General features: G+C 41.9%; 1 protein-coding gene across 1 annotated transcript in view; it reads left to right on the top strand.

Moving 5' to 3' along the window:
• Positions 1 to 15,253, top strand: part of LOC111156624 (glycine decarboxylase) — a 93,532-nt gene that overhangs the window by 63,422 nt on the left and 14,857 nt on the right. The window contains exons 16-21 of the mRNA XM_022517622.1: positions 355 to 430; positions 6,193 to 6,318; positions 7,951 to 8,100; positions 9,481 to 9,593; positions 10,992 to 11,133; positions 14,278 to 14,389. Of these exons, the coding sequence (XP_022373330.1) occupies positions 355 to 430; positions 6,193 to 6,318; positions 7,951 to 8,100; positions 9,481 to 9,593; positions 10,992 to 11,133; positions 14,278 to 14,389 (719 nt within the window). The remainder of the gene's footprint in view (positions 1 to 354; positions 431 to 6,192; positions 6,319 to 7,950; positions 8,101 to 9,480; positions 9,594 to 10,991; positions 11,134 to 14,277; positions 14,390 to 15,253) is intronic.

Below are 15,253 nucleotides of genomic sequence, written 5' to 3'. Positions count from 1 at the left end.
GAGAATTGTTAAAGCTGGGTGATAGGTACATGGCAGTTCCTCATATTCTTCTATTTTTGTATAATTTTGAAATTTTCTGTGATAAATGAAATCTTAGGTGCATGGTCCCAAGCAGGGCTCGAAAGGACCATCTCTGAGTAGCAGTGGGTAAGCTTTAGTACAAAGACCAAGAGCCGTTCTGTGGTTGTTCAAGAACTTTAGGCTGGTGCAGCGATCCTCGGTGAGCTTTCAGTGGTGTAGGGTAATGTCTTTAGGTCACATGTTGGTGAACATGCCGCCCATGCCCAGTGAATATTGAATGAGTGAATGAAAGCAAAGAGGCCCAAAGCCCTGACCCTCTTCTTATCTTTGCAGCGGAGCCCAGGGGGAGTATGCTGGGCTGGCCACTATCCGAGCTTACTTCGACGGGAAAGGAGAGGGACACAGGACAGTGAGTATGGACAAGTGGTGGTTGCTTACCACCGGGTGGCAGTGGGTCCAATTCTCAGCATCCTCTTTGTTCTGTGGTACACTCCCTCTGAACCTTCTTGTAAGCAGTTAGGGAACATACAATCAAGAAACAGATTTCTTTGAACTGGCCATTACGGTCCTTACCCCAGGACATTTCACAGGACCATTTTAAGGGAAAACATTTGGAGATAAAAGTTTTTGCTCAAACCCAGTGTGTAAAAGTCAGCCAGTTTTTAGATTCTTCATTACAAAATACAGGCAACTAACTAGTCATAAACAATCTTCTCATTTTAATAAAACCAGAAATGGACTGAGATTGGGCCACCACCCAATCTGTACCCCACTGTACCCCACTTACTTGGGTAGCCAGAACAAGCCTGACATCCTTTTCTCTAGCTCTTCTGGAAGCAAAGGAAGGAAAAGACAGGAATGTTACAATTCCAGGTCTTAGGCCTGGAGAAAGAGCAGAGACCAACCTTTAATTGTTCTGTAACTCCTACTGTGACTAGGCACAATTCTGCTTTCTGTATGCTCAAAAAATTTTTATCAAGGGGTGCCTGGCTGGCTCAGTTGATGGAGCATGTGACTTTTTTTTTTTTTTTTTTAAGGTTTTTATTTATTTTTTTGACAGAGACAGAGGGGAACACAAGCAGGGGGAGTGGGAGAGGGAGAAGAAGACTTCCTGCTGAGCAGGGAGCCCAGTGCAGGGCTCAATCCCAGGACCCTGGGACCATGACCTGAGCCAAAGGCAAATTCTTAACTGACTGAGCCACCCCCACCCAGGTGCTCTGGAGCATGTGACTCTTAATCTCAGAGTTGTGAGTTCGAGCCCCACGTTGGATGTAGACATTGCTTAAAAAAGTACGGGGAGAAGGAGAGAGAGAATCCTGAACAGGTTCCATGTCCAGCATGGAACCCAATGTGGAACTTGATCCCATGACCCCAAGATCATGACCTGAGCCGAAATTTAACTGACCGACCCACCCAGGCACCCCATAAATAAATTTTTAATTAAATATTTACTGAATAAGTAAATTCCCTATTGAGAATTGTCATCTCTAAGCAGCAGAAGAAGACATGGAGCAGAATTCATGGTTCTGCTTCAGTTTTTGCTTTGACTATGAGAGTCTAGTCTCTAGGGTCCAGATTGCTCTTGGAGCCTGTATAGGGACTGGCAGAGGTGCTAGTGGGATTGACTGGACTCCACTAATGCCCAGAGGCAGTGCTTGTAGCAGTTATCTGAACTTTGCTTCCAAGTGTGGTGAAAGGGACTGTGTTTTAGGGAGGTCTTCATTTTGGTGATGACCAGCACTAAGCTAGAACTTCCACTGAGTTGTAGACATGGGCTGTCCACATGAGCTGTAGACTGAGCTCCCTCTTAGAGGGAGCAGTGGGGAGGGGTTGGGAGCAGGACAAAAGTGACTGCCCATCTCAGGAGAGTTAGAGAAAAGGGTGCCAGGCTTGTTCTGGCCGCCCAAGTAAGTGGGATACCGTAGGTAGTGGCCCAATCTCAGCCCATTTCTGTTTTTATTAAAACTAGATTATTCATGGCTAGTTGCCTGTATTTTGCAATGAAGGATCTAAAAAGCATTTCACCTCTCTTTCAAAAAAGGAGGGAAGAAAGAACATTTTCTTCCTCCTTCTGTTTATTTATCCTGATTCCACAGGTGTGTTTTCCCAGGCCTTTACCCTAGTTGGGCAGTAAGTACAACTGATTTTCAAAGAATTTTGAAAAAAAGGACATTTATTAATTGAGTAATTATTCAATACTGGTCACATACAAGGTACTGTGTGTACCAGTCCAGAGTTACATCAAGTCATAACTCAGATAGACATAGTCCCTGATACACTAGTTTGGTTTTTTTCACTTGGGTTCTCTAGTGGTTTTGAATTCTTTCATTTTCTTTTTTTTTTAAAGATTTTATTTATTTGACAGGGAGAGAGAGAGCATAATCAGGGGGAGCGGGAGAGGGAGAAGCGGGGAGCCTGATGCAGGACTCAATCCAAGACCCTGGGAAGGCAAATGCTTAACCTACTGAGCCACCCGGGCACCCTGAATTCTTTAATTTTCTAAGCAAGGGTTAGTTTAGAACTACTATTATTCTTTAGCATCATAAAGGAAATACTGAAGCTCCTGTTGTTCAGGGAAAGGATGCCATGTGACTGACATTAAAAGTCCCCCATCTGTTTTTCCTCTATGGCTTCCTCAGGCTGAGATAGCCATTAGAACTCCCCCTTGTTACACTTTTCAGCCACAAGGTATCTGGGAATCCTGGGAAGGGATCCATTCATCCAATGTGACCACACTGCCTCCTTTGTCTCAGCCCCCTCCTTTCCAGAGGCTTTATAGAGAGGCCTCGGAGATCTACACTCTGGTGCTTATGGAAGGCAAGCGATGAGCCTGCCTTCTAATAACTAAGAGCCAGCTAACATACACTTTCTGTCTACTCCGTGATGCTTCCCACCCCTTATTGTTTCCTAGTTCTCCAGTGTGACACCAGGAAGTATCTGTGAATGTTCAGGAGTTGGGGACCAAACCAGAAAAGTCAAGGAGAAAGGATAAAAGAACTTTTGATTGCACCTGGGCAGAGATCTTGGACTCATAGATTTCTTTCTTGTGCCTTTCCCTTCTATGTGTTTTTCAGTCCTTCCTTCTCTGTCCCCTGTGTGTGACATTTCTTCTCTCACCATTGTCTACACTGTTATCACCATGTGTCCTTGTTCTATTCTGAAGGACAGAGGGGAGCTAGGTGCAGCAGTTCGGGGAGGGCTCTGGGAGGGAGAGGCAGGGAAGGCCACTCAGAGCTTATAGAAATACAGAATTCTTAAGTTTGGAAATGTTAGCATCCTTTCTAGATTAAAGATTTTAATTAAAGCCAATGTTTTCAGTTGGAAAAGAAGAAAATGACTTATTGCTCAAATAATCAAGGATTTTTCCACATCAGAGAAATCCAAGGCAGCTGCTACTGCACAATAGACTCTAATGGAATCCAGTAAAATATACCCTTCTTTTTTGAAAAGGAGTGTGGGGAAATCGTGTGCCTCAGAACCTCCCAGGTTCCTGATGGTTCTCTTACTTCAAGCTGTTGGGTAGTTATTTTCACATTTGCTCTTAGGTTAAATTTCAGAGGTTCCTAAAATGCAGCAGCCAAGTTCCTGATTTACCAGTTTAATTTGGGGGAATATAAATTTATTTAACAAATACTTACCAAGCACTCTCCAAAGCCCTTTATAATTAATAATTCAACTTGCTAGTCAAATACTAACTTAGATTTGCTGATCAGAGATGAGATTCTTATACAAAGGGAAAACATTAACCCCTAGAAAACACCAAAAACCACTCCCTACCCGCAAATGTATATGGGAGTATTTTCGCTTCCCAACTGCCTGATATGAAATAGTAGACTTTGGTTGTTAGATTTTTATTAGTGATAAGAAATTTATTTCCCTTACAAAGGAACACTGCTCCTTAATCCCTCACTCATTCAGCAAGTGTTAGAGGATGAGCTCTAGGTTGGGTCTATCCCAGGTACATTGGGGAGTTGGAAAAACATAGCATCCACCTAAATGGGCATGAATGCACCAAAGAGGAATGTTTTATATAAACTAAAGCATCAAATCTGGGTCCTGTTATTCCTATGTTCCTTGTGACCCCATAATTTTAAAGTGAGAGAAAATTACCATTAAAAATTCCCCCCCAAAATTATTAAATAAAGTTTCCTATTTCCACATAGAAAACCAGAAATATATAACAGCAACATATAAATGATCATTGACAAAACCACTGAGACTTTTTTCTTTCTACTGCCTCATGTCATGATATGTATTAGTTTCCTGTGGTGGCTGTAACAAATCCTCATAAACTTAGTGACTTGAAAAAAACAAAAAATTATTTTCTCACTTACAGAGTCTAGGAGACTAAAATTGGATTCCCTCGGCTGAAGTCAAGGTGTTGGCAAGGCTACCTCCTTCTGGAGGATTTAGGAGAGAATCTGTTTCTTTGCCTCTCTGGAGGCCTCCTGCATTCCTTGGCTTGGAGCCCCTTCTTGCCATCTCCCCATCCTCCCATTCATTCATGAAATTTTCTACTTACTTCATAGTCAAACCTCCCTCTGTTTCCCTCTGCTAAGAATACTAGGGAATATATATTAGGGCCCAACTGATAACCCAGATTTCAAGATCCAGAATTTCTCCTCTGAAGAACCTGATTTAATCAGTCACAAAGTCCATTTTGCCCTGAGATAACATCCACAGATTCTGGGGATCAAGTCTGGACATTTTAGGGGATCCATTATTCAGCTTACCACAGGACAGTTGACGTTTTTACCTTGAATTTTTTTTTTTTTCCAGCAGAACTTCGCTGGTACAAATTCTTAATTTAGGCCTTTAACCAATATTTTATATTCATTCAAAAATTTTTAACTTGAATAAGTTGACTATATTAATTTTTCATATTTGCCTTTTCCTTCTTGATCAATGTTCTGCCCAGAAGGTGTCCTTTTATCCAAAGATTCTGTGATAGAATAAAAATACTTCATAGGAATGGACAAGTGACTTTGGTTGAGAAATTAAAGAAAGTCAATATCGTAGGGAATCATTTAAACTAGAAAAAGGATTTGAGGACACCCTGCATAATCAGCGTGAGACCAGTAACCATTCAAAAGAGGCACAAATGTTCTGTTAACAGAAAAGTGACAGTTTGCTTTTGTGTATGCACATTTTTCTTCAGTAGACAGCTTTGATGTTTTTGAGGAAACAGCTGTAAGCCAAGTTTCCCCTTCATAAGCCTGTTTCCGTAATGCCCATCCATTTCTCTTCAAGGGGTTGCAGTGATGGTTCTGGGATTTAGAAACAGGAGGATTATTTTCAGGGTGATCATTGCTTCTCCTGCTGCTTTCCGTTGGGAAAAACTTTGATGCACTTTCCTGTAGTGCAGCGTCATCACATCTACCCAAGGATATGTGTTTGCTTGCGACCATGTGATTTGTAGGAGGAAATGAAAATGATTTAAATCTGGGAATTCTAAAATTGTACCCACCATCCACCTTCTGTAAGAATTCAGCTCATTTTTAAAGGCTAGCTTGGGCTCTAGCTCTGGAAACCCTTTCCCTTTCCCTCTTCTGCTTGAAGTGACACCCCCTTATTCTGAGTTCCTGTGGCCCCTGTTTATACATTTGCTAGCATTTTCCATGAACACATGGCATGCTTTCATTCTCACCTTATGATTTGTGTGACAACTAACAATTCATTGCACGGATTAAGCATCCAGTAAATGCTGACACAACTGATGTATCAGCACTGGAAGACCTTGGAATTACCTCTGCCATTGTCATCTCTCCTGGATCTCAGCAAAGCCATGCTGAGCACTGAAGCTGTGATTTGGGCACTTGGGTCCTAGGGTTTAACTTCCAACCTCATGTTCTTATAAGATGCTTTCTTTCTACATGTTACAACTGTGACAAGGTCACAGTAAGCCTGGGTCTGGTTTTTGCTATTCTGAGATAAGGGAGGAGAATACACGAGTCTTTAAAGAGCAATATTTGTGGATTCAAAGGCAGACTTCTCTTTTGGACATTGTTTTACACTACAATAATACTGAAATCATAGCAGATTTTAAGGCAGTAGTGACCAGTTTAAATAAAGCATGTGGTGCCGATTTAATCTGTATTTCAAGCAACTGTAGGATTTTTCTGCCATGAGTAGCCTGGTGATGATTTTTTCTCCTTCCTTTTCATTCCTAAGGTTTGCCTTATTCCAAAATCAGCACATGGGACCAATCCCGCAAGTGCTCACATGGCAGGCATGAAGATTCAGCCTGTGGAGGTGGATAAATACGGGAATATTGACACAGCTCACCTCAAGGCCATGGTACCTGTCTTCCACTAAACAGATGGGCGAGGTCTGGGTTGGGAAGAGGTGGTGGGGAGAAGGGACTGGTTGGTTTATATCAATGTTATCTTTCTTTGCATTCTAATTAAAAGACTGCAGTTCCTCCTCTGAATGGTCTGGGTAAAATGGTGTAAAATCAGAAAACCTAACCATCTCCATTAGAAAAATAAAAAGCAACAGTCACATTTTTGGTCCATAATAAAACTGAACACAGTCTACTTCTTCCTTCACTAACCGGGAGAAGGTCCTTTAAACTGAAATCCCATCCTCTTAATGCATATGTAAGAAACTTAATGAATTATTCATGGTAATAGTAAGGTGACTCCTTGCAGGGCCTGCCTGCCTCCTCCTTCTTGCCCAACCTTCCCCCGTTTTCCCCATTAATAATCAAACTAGCGGTCACAGTTTATTCTCAATCTTTGCGTTGGAAATTAAAACATAAATGTAGATTTTGCAAATGTGTGTGACTGTCCCAGCCATTACCTGCTGAAATTCGGGCAGCGTTCCATCTCCTTCCTGCAACATCAACCCCCACTCCCAACCTCCCAACCTCCAGGAAGAGGTTGCCTAGCAACTGTATCTGCTTTCCACTGGTGGACTGGAGGCTGCATCTTTAAGAGGGAAGGAAATCAGTTGAATAGCAATGTGATTTTGTCAGGATTACTAGGCATGGAGACTGAGAACTTCATGTAACTGCCTTCAAAGGAAGCTGAAAACATACAGCACTGCTTGTCTCTCCCATCCATCGCCCCTTCCAGAGCCCCACAAAGTTTATACCAACAGATATTTTGGGGTAGTTGTAATTACTAAGTTTCCCCAATATAGGATATGACCTTTAAAAAAATTTTTTTTTCATTTCCACATAAGCGCACTCTGACTCACTGGCCAGAACAACAGGAATGTGCTTTTTATATATGTTTGCTTTCTGTGAAAAGGAAATGTGAGGGAGATTTCTTTTTATCAGAGCAGAACACTCCTTATGGGAATTCTAATTTCAACAGACTGAGAGGGAAATGGAATACGGGTGGGTATGGCAAGATGAGCAGAGAGAGATTAACTGTGAGAACAGACATGTCTGGAGCCAAAAAGATCTGAAATAATTATTCAGATGACTAAAACCAAGGAAAACCTTGGGGAGTTGAGCCTAAAATACCCAAAAATCTTTCCTTTTTTTTTTTTTTTTCAATATTTATTTGAGAGAGAGAGAGAATAAGAGAGAGAGAGAGAGCATGAGAAGGAGGGTCAGAGGGAGAAGCAGACTCCCTGCCGAGTCCCTGATGTGGGACTCAATCCAGGAACTCCAGGATCATGACCTGAGCTGAAGGCAGTTGCTTAACCAACTAAACCACCCAGGCGCCCCCCGCAAAATCTTTCTAATAGTCTTTTAGGTCTTGATCTTGGAGGCTTAACCTAAAGGCGTTTTGTTATTTCTTTGGAATGACTTAAGAAAAGACTAATGGCTGTGAATTGTTATTGCCATGGTACTTTGAGAAAATTCCAGAAATGGAAAGTCCAAGATTTCATCTTTCCTAATTCTGTAAAGTAAAAAGAAAGGGTTTGGCCAATAAACATATCCTCCTTTGTCTCCCTCTGCTCTTTTCTATCCCACAGGTGGATAAACACAAGGAGAACCTGGCAGCAATCATGATTACATACCCATCCACCAATGGAGTATTTGAAGAGAACATTGGTGACGTGTGTGACCTGATCCACCAACACGGAGGACAGGTCTATCTAGATGGGGCAAATATGAATGCACAGGTAGGCAACACAAAGAGGGACTCCCTGGGAAAATGGTTAAGTCAGAAAAAGATTTTTTCCTCTGACTTCTTGACAATTGTCTCAAAACATGATATTGAATTCAGAACTGTGGTTGACTTTGTTTATTGCCAATTTCAAGCAAAGTGCTTCAATTTCTCTGAGGTTAGATTTGAAGGAGGTGATAGTGGGGGTTGGGGAGGAGATAAAGAGAGCAACAGGGTACAGGGAATGAACTGAATGTCCTTAGTTCATCAGAAGTTGGGATCTCTCTCAGGGTGCTACTGGTAAGAAGGTCACTTGACTCCCTGCCTATGGGCGTTCAGACCCAAGTTCTGGCCATTCTGGATGTTGATCTCTCACAATATCCCTTGACAATGAACAAGCCATTAATCTGGCTTCAACTTTTTCAGTGTAAAGTGGCTGAATAGTTCTGTCCCTGAAGGGCCAATCCTGATTACTTATGTGGTTGTGTGTGTGTGTGTGTGTGTGTGTGTGTGTGTGTGTGTGTTAGAGTGAGAGAGGGAGGGAGGGTTGGATAGGGTTCTGTGTAATATACACCCCTGAGCAAATGCTGTAGGGGCATTGGAGCAGAGGATGTCATGATCTTTCAGAGTTTTCCTAACTTCTTGGTCATTGTTTGTTGTTGTGATTGTGGGTTGGTTTTGTTTTTCGTTCATTTTTGGTTTTGGTTTGTTTTACTTAGCCATTTCAAATTCTTCCTGCTTTTCTTTACTTCTGTCTGATTGCTTCTGTAAGTGTGGTCCAGGGATTGTCTGTTGCATCACTAGCATTAATGCATGCTTCATCTTTGGCCACATTGAAAATTAGTCCTAATGCCAAAGTGGCAGGAAGGCCTGTTGAATGTTGTGGTTGGTGTTAGGGTGGTCTCAGGAAAACTGTCAGCCTCCCTTCCTTGCCCTTGGCTCAGCATCCTCTCAGGTGGCCTTCCATCCCCTTCCACTGGTGTGCCCGAAGTACATGATACTCAAAGCCAACCAGACAGGGGGAGGTAACGTTGCTAGGGTGAAAGTAATCTCTTCGTGCAGCAGGGAGGTACTTCCCTTTCTTTTGCTTAGGGTGCTTCCTCTCCTCCCTCTTGTGGTGGAAAATTAGGAATTGACTGTATATTCAAATCTGCATTTTAAAATCTAAATTAGGCTAAATGGTCAGTTGCTGTTTCCATAGAAACTATAAGCTAGGCTGCCTGTGGGATGTGAGGTTTTGACTGCAGAACTTGGCTAGTATTGAGAAAATTTCTGTGAACAGCTCTGCCTGCCTTTTCCTCTAAAGGGAGAAGCCGCAGTAAATATCATGGCCACCTTTCCAGAGCACCATTTCAAGCTCTTGACTTTTGATTTTGGCTCTTTCCCTTTGTGGTAGGTGGGAATCTGTCGTCCTGGAGATTTTGGGTCTGATGTCTCACACCTAAATCTTCACAAGACCTTCTGCATTCCCCATGGAGGAGGCGGCCCTGGCATGGGGCCCATCGGCGTGTGAGTTCTGGGCTGCTTGTTTCAGGAAGGTTTTAGAGACTAAAAATGAAAGAATGCCCCCAAATTTGCTGTTCTTCTCATCAAGGTCTTCAAGTGTCACGGACACCTTCATATCTAGTGTTCTTGTAGGGGCTGGGAGAAAAGCAGTGAGAAGGGTGATTAAGGGGATGTCCAAAGAGGAGCATAAGTAGATTTTATTAACCACAATGCTCGATTGGCCACACTAAGCTCCTAGTCATGTGTAGATAGAGCTGTTTATTAGCAGAGCAATGAATAGGGAGTTTACTGAGGTATTATGTATCTGAACTGGAACATTAGCACCTGCAAGTGCCCCTTAGACTTTAATAGATTTCCAAGAAGCTTTTCTTTTTATTCATTCTTTTTAAAAAAGAAATCAGCTGATGGTTATGTTGAAAGTGAATTATCTATCAATAACAGAAAGAACTCATAGGAAAAAATTGCTTGTCAGGGGCTGGGGAGCAGGGGGGTGGGTAGGGAGAGGTTGGTAAAGGGTATAAACTTTAAGTTATGAGATGTGTAACATGTAAAACATGTTGATTACCATTGATAACACTGTATTGTATATTTGACATTTGCTAAGAGAGTAGAAATTAGATGTTCTCAACAAAGAAAGAAAAAGAAAGAAAGAAGTGAGTTGGATGTAAAGTGTTAAACACTTTGCAGGCTGGATTCTTACTACATCTGAGAGAAGTCAGAAGGAAACAGACCTTAATACTAGAAATAATTAGATGAGGTCAGAATAACACTAAAGGAATGTCTCATAACTGTTGATAACTTTTTACACTGTGAAGTTGAATCATCTTGTGAAAATGATGCTGAGTAGCCATTTCCTGAGTTTCTTCAGTTTTCCAAAAATGGACCAAAGGGCCCAGACTTCAGGTTGCTGGGAGCCTGGCCCTCTTGGTTTTTCCTGTTTTTCTTTTTGATTATTATTATTTGTAACTAGTGGGATCGCCTCAGTACCTCAGCTGTGGGGAGGTGGGATAGTGGTGTTCGGTGCTGGCCTCTGATGTTTAGGCCCATGGGCCTCTCTCTCAGCAGCACTCTCTGTCCCTTAGATGCCTCGGGGAAGAATGTGGGGCATGGGGCTGGGAGGTCCCCACATCCTGGTGAGTTCATTGCAAGCTATTTCACGGCTGCCTATCTGCCAAGTCATCTGCCATAGTTCTCTGGTGAGCCACTGGAACATTGATGGCTTGTGAAGAGGAGGAAGGAAGGAATACTTCCTGAACATCTGTTTCTTAGCAAGTGTCAGGTCCTCTCCACTCGGAGTTCCTCTACTAGGAATAGAGCTTTCGGAGAGGGCTTAGCACTTGCCTATTTGTTTGGTATGGATCTTTTCATTATATCTTCTGAATTTATGTTTAAAAATAACAGGAAGAAGCATCTTGCCCCTTTCCTGCCCAGTCATCCCATCATCTCGGTAAAGCCAAGTGAGGATGACCGACCTGTGGGTACTGTTAGTGCAGCCCCCTGGGGCTCCAGTTCCATCTTGCCCATTTCGTGGGCCTATATTAAGGTAAGGCCTGTGACTGTGTTAGGCAGGTGGGGGATGTGATATGTGGGTGGGAAACTAAGGCTTTCTCCTTGACTTAAAAATGAAGAAATCCAGGGGTGCCTGGGTAGCTCAGTTGCTTAAGTGTCCAACTCTTGGTTTCAGCTCAGGTCATGATCTTGTGGTTATGAGATCGAGTCCCACATGGGGCTCTGCACTCACCTCAGAGTCTGCTACAGATTGTCTCTCCCTCTGCTCCTCCCCCTCCAAATAAATAAATAGATAAAATCTTAAAAAAAAAAAAAGAAGAAGAAGAAATCCATGATCTGAGATGTGGTTCAGTGAAGATTGCTGACTTAGGTGGAAGAAACCTTCTTAAAGAGATGAGATAAATTTTATTTCATCTCTTCTAACAGTGCTATTTCCTTTGGGTTTTCATAGTGGGTTTAACATCACAGAAACTAGACATGCCAGATATGTTTTTCCAGACCAAGTTAAATTCCATGAGTCATATGGATGTTCTGGCTACGTCATTTTAGTTTCCTGTAGGATTTGTATAGCCTCTTGCAAGTGAAAAACAGTGCACGTACTAATTATTACACTTGGTTGAAATCCTGAGGTAAATCTTTAAGAATAAATCTCACGTTGCTTTATATTTCTTAGGTACCTTGAAGGTAAGACTAAAAAATAGCAGAAATTTGCTTATGTGGTAGTTTTCCAAAGCTCTTTGCCCTTTAGAGCCTGTGGAACTATAACTCTATGGGGTAATTAGACTTTGTTAGAGAACAGCTTTCCTTTCTTTGTGTTTCTCCAAAAAACTGTAGAGCCAGAGTTTATTTTATACAGCTCTTGTTCAAATGGGCCTGCCCACCTCCTGGGCTGACAAGGCTATGCACTGGATAGGAACACTTGTTCAGCAGCTAATTAAGCAGCATTCCCAAACTGGCTTCCCTCCTTAAAGGAAGAGTGGCTTCTAGTGAAATAAGACTCCAAACTCAGCTATGCAAGTCATGTTGAATGGCTCTATGGGGCTGGCTGTTACTCTGAAACAGTGCGGCATTTATGATTCTTAATGAAAACTTTCTGGGAAGCTGGAACAACAATTCTGTACCTCAGAGACTAAAACCTCCTTTTAAAAGTGATATTCGAGTTGTTTTACAAATAGTAACAACAAAAACAATCATAGTAAAGGTCTGCTTCTTTACAAACAGAATCTTATTCTCAGGTTCCTTTTGGTCCTGAGATCCTTTAAACCTGGATTATTTATTATGGATATATTTGAGTTAGAGAGTATTTCCCACATAACAAAAAATAATGTCCCAAGTCTGGTTTGGCCATATGCCAGGAATACCAGACATTTAAAATCTCCATTATAAATGAAATAAATAAAATAGGTTTTAAACTACCCCTCTGACCTTGACCCCTCTCTTTATTTCAGGCTATTGCCTGGGCTCCAGAATTACCTTCTTTCCCTGCTTCAGTCCATCTTGGACACTCTGTAGTACAGCAGGATTCCCCTAATGGCCCAGATTATCTTCTGGTTTCCTTTTGCCGCTACTGCTCAGTCGTATTAGCCTACACAGAATCCTTAGGGGATTCTTCCCAAAATGCACATGCCTAGGCCCCATCCCAGAGGGAATCAAATTCAGCATATGGGAGGTAGAGGTTGGGTCATCAAACTTTCCATGTGACCCATGAGTTGGGAGCCATTGACTGGCTGAGCCAAATCCAAGTTCTTCATAGCAAAGGTTTGAATCTTCTAAGAGGATTGTCACAGCCTACCACCTCCACAGTAACCCCCAGACTGCAGCCCTGTGCCTTCACTTCCACGCTGCCCTGGTTTTTGTCATTCTTATCACCTGGAGCTCCTTCCCCTTTCTTTTTGCCTCTCCAAATTCCACCCATTTTTAGATTTCCACTCAAGTTCTGACTCATACTCTGGTAACCCTTCTTTGTCCAGCTTGGCAAGATATGTCCTCTCCTTACTTTGGACATTGGTGTCACTGTTTTATTTGATGCTTTCTCATGTGCTTGATACTAATTATGTATTTAATATATACCAAGCCTCCATCATACATGAGGTATTCTAGAAAGAACGTCAACAATAAAAATTGGTGCAATCTTGATTTTAAGCTCTTTGCTGGTGATAATGTTCACCCTGCGTAACCACATGGATTTAGAAACTATCAGAAAAGGATAATATCAACTCTGGCTGTTGTTAAACATATACATGACTCTGAGTATGGACAACTGTAAGACAAACCATAGAGAATTGATTCAGGGGGGATTTAGGTCAAGATCGCACAAGATTTCTGGCAATTACCAAGACATTTCAAATTCACAGTAAACAAACATAAGCTTTCCCAAGTGCATGTAATCTAAGATACTTTTTCCTCTTTATTTTTTTCTTTTCTTTTTCTTTTTTTTTTTTAATTTAAATTCAGTTAATTCACATATATTATTTGTTTCAGAGGTATAGGTCTGTGACTCATCAGTCTTATATAACACCCAGTGCTCATTACAACATATACCCTCCCAATGTCCATCACCCAGTTACCCCCATCCCTCCACCTTCCTTTCCTCCAGCAACTCTGTTTATTTCTTGTGATCAAGAGTCTCTTATTCTGGGGTGCCTGGGTGGCTCAGTGGGTTAAAGCCTCTGCCTTCGGCTCAGGTCATGATCCCAGAGTCCTGGGATCGAACCCCGCATCGGGGGGGGGTCTTTGCTCAGCGGGGAGCCTCCTTCCTCCTCTCTCTGTCTCTGCCTGCCTCTCTGCCTACTTGTGATCTCTGTCAAATAAATAAATAAATAAATAAATCTTTAAAAAAAAAAAGAGTCTCTTATTCTTTTTTCTTCCTTAGATAAAACACAGTCAGCAGCCAATTTTACCCTATTGTAAGCTTTGTTACTTTGTTCCTTTGTTACTATCATAAGAAATATAAAGTTATGTTCCAAGGAGAAAACTAAAATTTATTTAGAATTTATTTAGAGAATTTATTTAGAAAAGACTGGCAGACCTCCTTGTTGGGATTTTATACCCATCTGTAATCCAGAGTGATAGTGGGCTGACTCCCTTTGTAAGTCAGATTTATTTGGGGATGTCTTTGATTGGTGTCCATTTGTTTTACTTATTCTGTGGTTGATGACTCTTTCTCTCTCTGTTGCAGATGATGGGAGGAAAGGGCCTTAAACAGGCCACAGAAATTGCTATATTAAACGCCAACTACATGGCCAAGAGACTAGAAAAACACTATAGAGTCCTTTTCCGGGGTGCAAGAGGCAAGTATCAACCTTAGTTTACCATCACCTTGGTATCAACCTTAGTTTACCATCATCTTGGTTTTTTTCTTGACCAAGTTTGACCTAATGGTTTTCTATAGTGGGTAGGAAATTTCCGTTTCTTAGCATATGCCAGAGAAAAGCATAGATTTTTTGGAAATAACTTCTATTTAGTGAACAGTTTAGGAGTATTAGTATTAGTATTAGTATTAGTATTAGTATTAGTATTAGTATTTGGAAGGCTGTGTGATGCAGTTAGTGTACACAGCCCAGGTCAACAAGGAGCCACGCCCACTGAGAGAATCATACATAAATATTGAGAGCTCATTACTTCACAAAGCGCTATGGGAATGCCTCTAGAAGAGTGGAGTAATTCAGACTGGACAGAGGAGGGGCGGAATAATTGGGAGAGACTTCTGGGAGGAGCCCCTTGAGATGAACCTGGATGAGAGAGGAGCAGACCCCAGTAAACAGAGACTGCAGCAAGCCAGAGTTGTCTAGGTGGTGGAAGGCTTTGGCCGGGGTTGATAGATGGGATAGGAGGAAGGGAAACGGATGAAGAATGAAGGTGGAGAGGCATTGTGGGGCCTTGAAGGTCTCAGAAGGCTCTTAGCTTTATCCTTGGGCCAGATGATAGCCATGAAAGGTTTTTTCATCAGGGGAATGACAGGATTAGGAGAATGATAAAGTCATTAAGAAAATTGGCAGGGGATGAACATCCTATTAGAAGTAGAATCAATAGGACTTAGCTACTGATTATTTGAGTGTGAAGAGAATTTCTGTGTAAGCCTCTTAACTCTGACGATAGAGGCACAATAGTTGGAATAATAGAAGGGGGAACGAAGTCACCCTGGAAGATGGGGA

This window comes from Enhydra lutris, unplaced genomic scaffold, assembly GCF_002288905.1.
Source record: "Enhydra lutris kenyoni isolate GAN:26980312 unplaced genomic scaffold, ASM228890v2 scaffoldscaffold47, whole genome shotgun sequence".
NCBI lineage: Eukaryota > Metazoa > Chordata > Mammalia > Carnivora > Mustelidae > Enhydra > Enhydra lutris.
Note: the sequence above shows the minus strand (reverse complement) of the source record. Positions and strands in the feature narration are given on the sequence as shown.